Source organism: Mercurialis annua, linkage group LG4 (genome assembly GCF_937616625.2).
Source record: "Mercurialis annua linkage group LG4, ddMerAnnu1.2, whole genome shotgun sequence".
Taxonomy (NCBI): Eukaryota; Viridiplantae; Streptophyta; class Magnoliopsida; order Malpighiales; family Euphorbiaceae; genus Mercurialis; species Mercurialis annua.
In genome coordinates, this window is record NC_065573.1 from 25,787,134 (window position 1) to 25,798,753 (window position 11,620).

General features: G+C 33.1%; 1 protein-coding gene across 1 annotated transcript; it reads left to right on the forward strand.

The window, feature by feature from the left end:
• Positions 1–5,268: 5,268 nt before the first annotated feature.
• LOC126676725 (uncharacterized) lies at positions 5,269–5,883 on the forward strand. Its single transcript, XM_050370990.2, has 3 exons — positions 5,269–5,290; positions 5,391–5,455; positions 5,535–5,883. The coding sequence occupies exons 1-3, from the start codon at positions 5,269–5,271 to the stop codon at positions 5,808–5,810; spliced, it is 363 nt and encodes a 120-aa protein (XP_050226947.1). The 3' UTR covers positions 5,811–5,883.
• Positions 5,884–11,620: the final 5,737 nt, after the last annotated feature.

An 11,620-nucleotide genomic window follows, 5' to 3' on the forward strand; every position in this document is an offset into this window, starting at 1 on the left:
ATAATATTTAGTAGCGAGAAATTTGATTCCTCGACTGCAGCCTTTAACAAAAAAAATTAATATTAAAAATAGGAAACTCTAAATAATTATTTTATCTTAAATATCTCTCTAATGATTATAATCAATGCTCTTTTGTCTCTTACAAATAGAAAAAGTACTTTTCTCCTATAAAAATAAAAAATGATCTTAGTTTATATATGAAATTATTAAAATATATTCTACGATTGTATCTTATCAACATTAATTGAATTATAGTTCCAATCTATAATTTTTTTACAAATGAAATTTTAGTGAACAATATTTTTTTAGTGGCTTTTTATAAATCATTTAGAAATTTTATCACCGATAAATTAATTAGGAACTTTTATTTATTCTTGTGATAGTGTATTTTTTATTTTAGATTTATGAGACTGATGTAGAGTAACATTTTACATTACTATAAATTTAGACTAATCTTCAAAGACTCGCTTTAAAGCATGTAAATTTTATGATCAAACTGTTCTTCTTCCTCATTATAACACTTAATCCTCAGATAAAAAGAGTGCAAAAGAAGTTGATAATTAGGTAAAGTGATTCTATAGGAGGAAGCTTCAGCTTCACGAAAAGGTTTAAAGAACAAAGGGAGGATGGAATTTACTGGCCTTGAAAGTTATTGCTTTTTTTTCTTTTAATCGTCTGGATAGTGATCATGGTTGAAATAATTGTTTTTAATTGAGTTAATGTGAAAAAAAAATCACGAACTTTACATGTTTTCTCATTTTAATCACGTAGTTTAAATTTTTTTATTTGCATGCACGAACTACCACTTTTTTTCAAATCATGCACGGTGCTGAAGTGGCACTCATTCATTAACATTCTCATCCCTATATTAATTTATTAAACTTAATAAAATATGCAAAATAATCTTTTGCATTCTCATTCCTTTGAACTGCATTCCCATTCTGATTTCAAACGTCCCTTTTAAAATCAAATTACAGAGCGTTTTGTGTATTTAACAAAGTAAATTGTTTCATGGACCGGTAAGATTTTTCTATAAATTATAACACTAACTACTTATGAATTCAAAAACAAACTACTAATGGCCTTTCATATAAACTACAAACCAATCTATTAATACGTCTAAATCATGATCTTCAATACAATTCTTAAAAATTAAGTATCCACAAAATAATTAATACTCAAAAGATATCGTCTCGCTAATTAATCTGATAAATTTTAATTAATAGTTGATTATTAATCTATTTACCACTGGAGGTCGTACTCTTCACTGCAAGATGTGTGATCTGTGTCCAATTCGATCCATGCGCAATTTGTTAATTCCCTTAAATCTACAGGGATCTTGTTTCGATAATCACCCGAAATTGAACAATAATTTTCAGTTTCGTACGAGTAGACAATATAATCATTATCTTTGAGTAGAGGAAAACAAATCTTGTTCTTCATACCTTCAACTTGATCAGTTTGCTTGATAAAAGAAGCTGCCCTACTCAGAAACAGCGTTTTATTATTTTTCAATGTTTCTACTCTTCGCCAAATTCGATCTAAATGATCGTAACACATGATATCGTTTATATCCTCACAGGGCACACAAATTGCCAATAAATTATCTTCTTCTTCATCTACTACTAATAATAATTCCCAACCAAACAATCAAAGAAGGGACTTTTACATAATACCTCTAGTGACTTGTTTTTGAGATCGAACACCATAATACGAGTATCTCCCATGCAATAACAACGATCTTTGTAAAATGTGGGATGATGACAATTGGTTTCCCGAAATTTTAATTCTCCGTAAAAATTCCACCCTTGCTCACCGCGTTTGATAACGCCACAGCTTTTTAGTCCTGCCGTCCATCCGAAAATATGACAATCTGAAGAAGTCGGAGAGCAAGAAAAACACATACTCATAAACCTTCTGTTTGAGTTTGGAATCTCGATTCGCTGTCTGGTGAATGGGTTGAAGAAAAAATGAATATCCCCACGGGATAAAAGCAGCCAACCGAATTTCGAAAATCGAATATAGGAATTTGCTAGCTCTGGAAATTCTATATGAAAAGTATAATTACGGAAAATAAAATCACAGACTTGTCCTCTAAGTGAGATTATGAATGTACAATTAGAAAGTTCAACAATATAGTTGATATTGTTAGTTATCAAATTCTTCAAAGATTTGCAAACTCCGCGAAGGTTAGCAACGGAAGATCCGTCATCTCGAAGCGCATATGCAGCAACGACAACCCAAAGCTCTTCAGGTAACAGTTCAGACCATGATCTCTTTTCTTTTTCTAATTCCTCCTTAGCCAGTATTTTTTCCATTTTAATATTTTTTACAATTTTGGGACAAGGAAAAGACATATATATAGTACTAGTATTTTAGTACAACTGTAATAGACACAAAAATTAAAGAGTCATCAACCAAATTGAATTAGGATTAATTAGTATATATATAAAGAGTAATGGTTTTTTTTAAAATTCTATATATAAAAACAGCAGCAGCTAATAAGATTTTACGAGACAGGGCACGGCTAATAGCAACAGCAGAATCAAATAGGCCGCCATGATTGATGATCAATCATATCCATGGCTGATTATACAGGATGTATATGAAGAAAACCAAAGATTCTATAGTATTTCTGAAAATAAATGTTACACAAAAATAATTCCTGAGATGAAAAATAAAAAATTACTGGCTTCTTCTTATGGATGGATGGTGTTAGAAGAGCAAGAAGGTAATTATCAGACAAGAGATCATTACCTATTTAATCCGAACACTTCCCAAAATATTAAGCTTCCGTCGGAACACGGTCTCGGCAGCGACTGTTATATATTTTTATCACCGCCACCTGCTTCTAATGTTCAAGTTTTATTCGTTACTCATTGGGATTTCATTTTCTTGTGGCAATTTGGTGACCAAAGTTTCATGAAATATGAGCATCACATGAGAATACGCAGAGAGATAGATTCAGATTTTCACCTGTATGATTCACCGACGTTTGCAATGTCGGGCGGCAAGTTGTATTGTTTAACAAATAATACAAAAACTCTGGCGGTTGTTTTTTTCGAAGGAAATCAAATCCGGGTAACGCCATTAACTATGCTCGAATCTTGTGTATTTAGTCACCCGTTTCTGCCGCATTTTCGAAATTATTTGATCGATTGTCGGGGGAAGCTCTTATTAGTTCAAAAAATACGAACGGGAGTATTCTACCATGAACCTCGTTGCTTCAACGTTTTTGAGTTCGATCCGATGATCAAAAAATGGATAGAAACTGATGATATTGGGGGTTCAACCATTTTTTTGCCTAGAAGATCATATAGCGTGGCATGCAATTGTGCGGCAGAATCAAGAGTTAAACGCAATTCCATATATTATATGATCGGACCATATTTACGAGTGTTCGATTTGAAATATCGAACCTTGTCGAGGAGTATACCCTGTCCTGATGCATTTGATAAAATGTACGATCTTAACTGGGTTATGTTGCAGGAACATCCATCTCAACAGCTTCAATTTTAGTAACTCTGTGGTTATGATTTCATTTTTTTCTATTATAGTATATAATAATTTTTAATTTTGTAATTTTATCTCAATCTCAAAGTTATTTTGAATTGTCTTATAAAAAATAGTAATATGAAAATTTAGCTGATATATGCATTAGTACTTATATCTTGATTATTAGGAGTTTAAAAAAAAACTTGATTATTAGGTGGTATTGTTGCCAGACCAAGTGAGCAACTATTGATAAGAAGAGACCTCTTTATATTATCAATGAATATTTAATGTGTTTTTTTTAAAATTAATGTGTCTTTCATTAATTGGCTCATGTAAATAATCACGCCACGTGTCACATATTAAATGGATGGTTCATAATCTTACGCGATAGACTTTGTTCACCTAAGAATTTCTCTGGTACTCACTCCCGTTCAAAGTAAACAGAGTTAATGATGTAGCAAAAAAAAAACTAAGTCGCATTGACTTTGTTGATCTGGCCGAATACTCATAAAACTCGTGGGTCCATTACTGTTGAGTATACTTTTAACCAGTGTTTTAAAATCAGACCGATCGGTCGAACCGTGATCCGGCTAGTGGTCCGGTCTAAAACAACAAAACAAACCCGGATATATGTCAAATTTAGGTGATATATGTCATATTTTATATTAAAATTTCATTTTAAGTAAAGTAAAATATATGTCATATTTTATATTAAAAGTTAATTTTATCCAAAAACTCGCCATCTCAAATCATATGCTAGGTGATTTCTTCCTATTTTTTTCAATAGTTGAGATAAATTATGGAAAAAGTAGAGAATAATATTAGTAAAAAACGTTTTTATAACTATAATATCCAACAACAAATCTCAAATTTTATGTAAATTCTATAGAACATAATCAGATATATATGAGATAGAGTGATTCTTATATAGACCGGTCTACCACGTCATTCGTGAACTAACCTATTATATTATAACACGTTATTAAAATAGTGGTATTATGCATAATTTTATTTATTAACTTTTAAATATTAATATTACGATAGTGCCATTATTTTAATGACGTGTCATAATGTGATAAGTTTAGTCTATCAATGACGTGGTGGACTGAGTCTACCTAATAATTTCTCATATGAGATATGTCACTTTTTTAGAATTAAATTGAAATATTTTATATAAAATCGTTTTTAACCAAAAATTAACTGTGTCAAACAAAATATAAAATACTATCAATAATTATTATTTTAGAAAAAGCCTAATATTTGTAAAATAAGTTCTTCAATGATTTATTTAGGCAAAAAGTATAAAAAAACCTTCATAATTTTATAAAAGGTACATATCAACCCTTAAACGGTTGCCGAGTACAAAAAAATCCTCGTTGTTTCAAAACTAAACAATTGAATCCTCTAAAACCTTAAAATAAAATGCAGTTAACAGAATCTAATTGGTTAAGAAGAAAGTTTAAAGTTATCCTTAATATTTACAATATATCTCATATTAATTCTTTAAAGATTTTTTTATTGATAAACAATTTAAACTGGTAACTCAATTGACATTTTTCTTTTTAATTAAAAAATATTTTAAATATAAGCTCACCGAAGTTCATCCTCCGTTCTTTATCTATTCTCTTTTTAAAAAATGATATCTTAAGTAATATAAATTTCATGAATTTTTTTTTACTTAATTCTCTCATGTATATGAAAACTTTATCATCTTAAATTTTCAATTTGAAGTAAAGATAAAACTATTGTCAATCTAAAAAAAAGTAACACTAAATGAGTTTTGCTTTCATATTGTGTAATTTTAGATGTATTCTTATCATAATTTTAAATTCAAATTTTAATAAAAATTTCAAAATTAGATATTAATAAAATCTTATTTATTTTTCTTGATTGAGTGGATCCTTGCGCGATTTGTGGCCGGAAAATTGGTAAAGGAGCTTCACCGCATAGCCCGTGCACGGTGAGTTTAATTTGAAAATATAGCATACATGCAAGTTGAAAGCATAAATAAAATATTAATTACATTTTTTTTATTACAGCAAAAGAGAAAAGAATTGGCTCAGAATACTGCAGACTTGAAAAGAATTGTTAACAAAGTTAAGAGAGGAAAAGGAAAAAAGTCAGAGCTTGCTTACTATGATGAACTAAAGGATGCAAGTGCAGATTTGAAAGAAACTGTAAGTGGAATTCCGAGAGCTGTCATAGTAGATGAGTATGGCTCCGATGATGATAATGAGCTTGACAAATTGATGGAGGAAGCAGAAAAATATCTTGAGATGATGAACCAATTAAGAGAAAAAATGAGAAATAAATAATAATATTGGATTTGTGATCTTAACACTTATGTGTAATTTTTATCTTAATTTTATTAGTTTATTTAATAAGATGTTTAAGGCATAATTTGTAACAATTTTTTCTATCTTATAATTAAAGTTGCGATTTCTTATATAATTTCTACCATCTTACTTGTCAGTAAATATAGTTGATATTTAGTAAATATTCAGGGTATAATTTGTAGTGCTTCATAAATAAATTCATTAACTTTTTATAGTAATTGTTATTGCGTTAGAAAATAAATTTTTACGAGACCACAAAAATTAGGAAAGAAATTCTTAACATGCTAATTCAATTCATTTTTCTTTTAATTGAGTAATATTTTGTCAATGGGAAAAATTATTTGGATACTATCAAATCAAGTTTGTAATGAATTTTATTAAATAAAAAAATTAGTAATTTTTAATTTGAGGTAGTAAAATATTTTATTTACTTCTAAATTTGAACCAGTCTTCCATTATATTTCCTAGACACTCCTTGAGAATTAAGAGTTAAGCTTGCATGGTATGGCTAGCTTCTATTTAGTTTCATACATAAGTTTAGGTTTAATGTCTTGAATTATGCATACATAGGTTGAATATAGTACTATATTTTTTTCAGATGGGATCAATTTTAACTAAAACATACAAAAATGTTAAAAAACACAGAAAAATAACAAAGAAGAGAAGAGATTTGATAGAGACTCAAATTGGAAGATGCTCACATTACTTCATAATAAGAAACACACTTACAGTTTAAATAGGAATAAACCCAACAACTAAATCAACTACTGCAGATTATTAGGAACTGAAAAATAAACGTGGTGAACATCCTCAACCACAATTCCTACAAACTAGCTAGAATCTTATCTTGACTTGGTCTCTTATTATCTAAACACAAATATCTAATAAATCTTAACACCTTCCCTTAAACTGATTCTGCAGAAACAGTTTAGAGTTAGTTTGCTACTTCTCCTTAATGTCTTGAACTGAACATACTCCAAGCATCTTCCTCAACTTCTCAAATGGTGGTTGCTTCAAAGACTTGGTTAAAATATCTGCAGCTTGTTCTCCGCTCTTACAATACTGCAACTCAATCTTTTCATCCTTGCAAAGATCTCTGAGAAAATGAAAACGAACATCAATGTGTTTGCTTCTCCCATGCATGACTGGATTCTTTGACAGTTTGATAGTCGACATGTTATCACAACAAATGATTGTTGGACCCTTTTGCTCATTACCAAGCACTTCAAACATTTTTCTAAGCCATAAGGCTTGACATGAGCTTGAAGCTGCTGCTACAAACTCAGCTTCAGTTGTGGAGAGTGTCACAATCTGCTGCTTCTTGGAGGACCACGAAATTGCACCAGAATTGAGCATGAAAACATGACCAGAAGTACTCTTTCGGTCATCGATATCGCCTGCATAATCACTATCTGTATAGCCAACAAAACCAGAGCCATTATTTCTTTTATAAAGAACACCAAAATCAATTGTACCCTGTACATATCTAAGAATTCGTTTAGCTGCATTAAGATGCATCTCAGATGGCTTTTCCATGTATCTACTAATCAAACTTACTGCATACATGATGTCAGGTCTCGTGGAGGTTAAATACATGAGACTTCCTACTATTTGTTTAAAGTAGGTGTTATCCACCTCATTTCCACCATTGTCTTTGCACAACTTTAGACCAGGCTCTGTTGGTGTTCCAGATGGCTTGCAATCAGCCATTTTAAATCTTGCAAGAATATCCTGTGCATACTTCTTTTGGTAAATGAAATTACCAACAGTAGTTTGTATGACTTCTAATCCCAAAAAATAACGCATTAATCCGAGATCAGTCATTTCAAACTCCTTCATCATAGACATCTTAAAATCATTAAACATTTGAACATTATTACCGGTGAAAATCAAATCATCGACATATAAACACACAATAAGCAAATTACCTCCTTCAGTTTTGACGTAAAGGGTGTGTTCAAAGGGACATTTGTGAAATCCCAGCTTGGCAAAGTGAGCGTCGATGCGACTGTACCAAGCTCGTGGTGCTTGTTTCAGTCCATAGAGGGCTTTCTTTAATCTGTAAACTTTTTCTTTCTTTCCTTTCTTCTCATAACCAGGTGGTTGGTCAATGAACACCTCTTCTTGTAAGTTTCCATGCAGGAAAGCTGACTTTACATCCAATTGATAAATTTTCCACGAATTTTGAGCAGCTAATGAAATTACCAACCTGATTGTGTCTTGCCGTGCAACCGGGGCAAACACTTCCTTATAATCAACACCATGCTTTTGCTTGTAACCCTTTGCTACCAAACGAGCTTTGTGTTTGTCAATTTCTCCCTTCTCATTCAACTTTGTTTTGAAAACCCATTTGACACCAATGGATTTCTGTCCTTCGGGCAAATCTGTCAACTCCCAGGTGTGATTTTTCTCAATGGACTCAATTTCTTTGTCCATTGCCTCCTTCCACTTCTTCTCTTTAGCAGCCTCATCATATGTGATGGGGTCGCTATCTGCATATAATGCAAAATAAGCATCATCATCATCAGAGTTTGAATCTCCGAAATCGTAATCCATCATCCATGCTGGCCTCTTTCTTATGTTTTCATCTCTCAAATTATAGCCATGCTCTTCTTCTGATTGTTGATCAGATTGAGTTTCTTGATCAGGTTGTGCAACAAGTGGAGGTGCCTGCTGCTCCTGAGTTTCAAAATTTTCTGCTGTCTCGTCATCGCAGACATCATCGTCAAGTATCTGATTTGGAACTGATTTGCCATCAGTCCAATTCCATTTGGCCTCTTCATTAAACACCACATCTCTGCTTATCACCACTTTCTTTGACTCTGGATTAAACAGCTTGTAGGCCTTTGAAGTTTCACTTACTCCAAGAAATACACATTTCTCACTCTTGGCATCAAGTTTCTTTCTTCTTTCATCAGGTATATGTGCATATGCAATGCATCCAAATACTCTGAAATGCTCAACGGAAGGCTTCTTTCCACTCCACGCCTCTTGAGGTGTCATATTTTTAACTGCAAAAGTTGGACTTCTATTTAAAACATGGATCGACCACATCACCGCTTCGGGCCAAAACCGTTTTGGAACTTCTCCGGTAGCAAGTAAGCTGCGAACCATGTTGAGGATGGTTCTATTCTTTCTTTCACTCACACCATTTTGTTGTGGTGTATGTGAAGTTGTCAGTTGTCTCCGAATGCCATTTGCTTCACAAAATGCATCAAAATCATTTGAACAGAACTCTCCTCCTCGATCTGTTCTTAGAGTCTTTATCTTTCTATCAGCCTCATTTTCAACAAGAGCCTTGAAACTCTTGAATGCAGAGAAAGCTTCTGATTTATTCTGCAAAAAGTACACCCAAGTTTTTCTACTCAAATCATCAGTAAAAGATATAAAGTATCTCTTTTTACCGTTTGATGTTGGATTGATCGGTCCACATAAATCTGAATGAACCAATTCAAGCACACCTCGAGCTCTCTCCGCTTTTCCACTTGGGAATGGATCTCTTTTATGCTTTCCAATAATGCATTCTTCACAAGTTTTTGATGGAGTAGTGATTGCTGGAAGTCCAGTAACCATTTGCTTTTGATGAAGAGTCCTCAAGCCATTAAAGTTTAAATGACCATATCTGTGATGCCACCTCCATGATGAGTTATCCTCTTTAGCAAACAAACAGGACTGCACCGTCGTGATCTTTAATGGAAACAACCTGTTTGAAGTCATTTTCACAATAGCAATAGAGCCTCTTTTTGGATCATAAACCTCACATTCTCCTTTAAAGATTGTGATCATATATCCCTTTTCTTGTAACTGTCCAGCACTCAAAAGATTAGTTTTCAAATCAGGAATATAAAAGACATTCGAAATGGTTTCAATGAAACCGTTCTTGGTTTTGATTTGTATATCTCCCTTCCCCCTAACATTAACAGTTGATTTATCCCCAAAACTGACAATGGAATGAAAACTTTCATCTAAATGAAGAAAAGAAAACTTACAGCCACTCATATGGTTGCTACAACCGGTGTCAACATACCAGGTCTCTTGATCAGGCTCCTCCAATGCATGAAAGGCCATTAGAAGTGTCTCTTCTTCCCTGTTCTCGACAAAATTTGACTTCTCACCCTTCTCCTTCGATAACTTTGTATAGCATTCATTTTTGTAGTGACCAAAGTTTCCACATCTGTAACATTCAACTTTAGACTTGTCTGGATACCTTTTTCCTTTTCCTTGAGAGTCATTATCTCTCTCGGAAACATAAGATGAATTGCCATCATCTCTATTGTCTCTGCCGCCCCTGTTTCCACGACCGCCTCTTCCACGACCTCGTCCGCTTCTACCTCGACCTCTGCCGCCCCTGTTTCCACGACCGCCTCTTCCACGACCTCGTCCGCTTCTACCTCGACCCCTTCCTCTGGTGCTTGAGGATTCAAGATACGTAGAGGCTTTGAGAGCTGTTTGTTCCTCCACATCATTTTTATGACTGAACTTTTGTTCATGAACAAGCAAAGAACTTTGAAGCTCATCAATAGACATACAGTCAACATCTTTAGACTCTTCAATAGCACATACTACATAATTCCACTTTGGTGTCAACGACCTCAAAATTTTCTCAACAATTTTTACATCTTCCATGTGTGCACCATGAAAGCGCATCTTGTTTGCAATCTCCATTGTTCTTCCAAAGAAATCAGTAATAGGCTCTGCTGATTTCATTTGAAGAGTCTCAAAGTCTCTTGTTAGAGCTTGAAGCAGTGCTCGCTTCACTCTAACTGTGCCAGAGTACTTCTTTTTCATGGAATCCCATATGTGCTTGGAAGTATCCTTTTGGAGAATAGTCTCCAAAATTGAACGATCAATTGCTTGAAACAAGTAATTCTTTGCTTTCAAGTCTTTAAGCTTTCGATCTGCCAAAGCCTTGGCTTGAGCTTCAGTGAGTATCTCTCTGTCAGCCGGTTCAGCTATCCCATTCTCAACGATGTCCCAGAACTCTTTCGACCTCAAGAAATTTTCCATTAACATGCTCCAATGATCATAGTGACCATCAAAGCGTGGAATCGCTGGCTGCACAAAACCGTTATTTTCAGAAGCCATATTTCTATTAGGCTCCGATACCAAATGTTAAAAAACACAGAAAAATAACAAAGAAGAGAAGAGATTTGATAGAGACTCAAATTGGAAGATGCTCACATTACTTCATAATAAGAAACACACTTACAGTTTAAATAGGAATAAACCCAACAACTAAATCAACTACTGCAGATTATTAGGAACTGAAAAATAAACGTGGTGAACATCCTCAACCACAATTCCTACAAACTAGCTAGAATCTTATCTTGACTTGGTCTCTTATTATCTAAACACAAATATCTAATAAATCTTAACAAAAAATGCTTATTTTCGCCAGTTTTTAACAATTACAATATTGCAATTTTAGCCAATTACTCATTCTTTTAATAAAATACCAAATCTTCTATGTAAATTTTAATTCTAACCAAATCTAACTTTTATTCATTTAAAAAAATCTTATCAGAATTAGGATATGAATAATTATACAATGCAACGGTTGCGCCACGTCATTCGTACAACAAACCAATAAGGCGTTAGCCATGTGCAAATGTTTAATGATAAAAAAAATAAGTAACAAATAAAGATTCCCTATCGCAAATGATTATTGGCTTGTTGTAAAAATGACGTGGCACATCCGTTGTGTAGGATAAACACTCGAAGGATATAAATTACAAAAAGGTCACAATAGAACACGCAAATTCAACATTAAGACCAGATCATGACTGTCT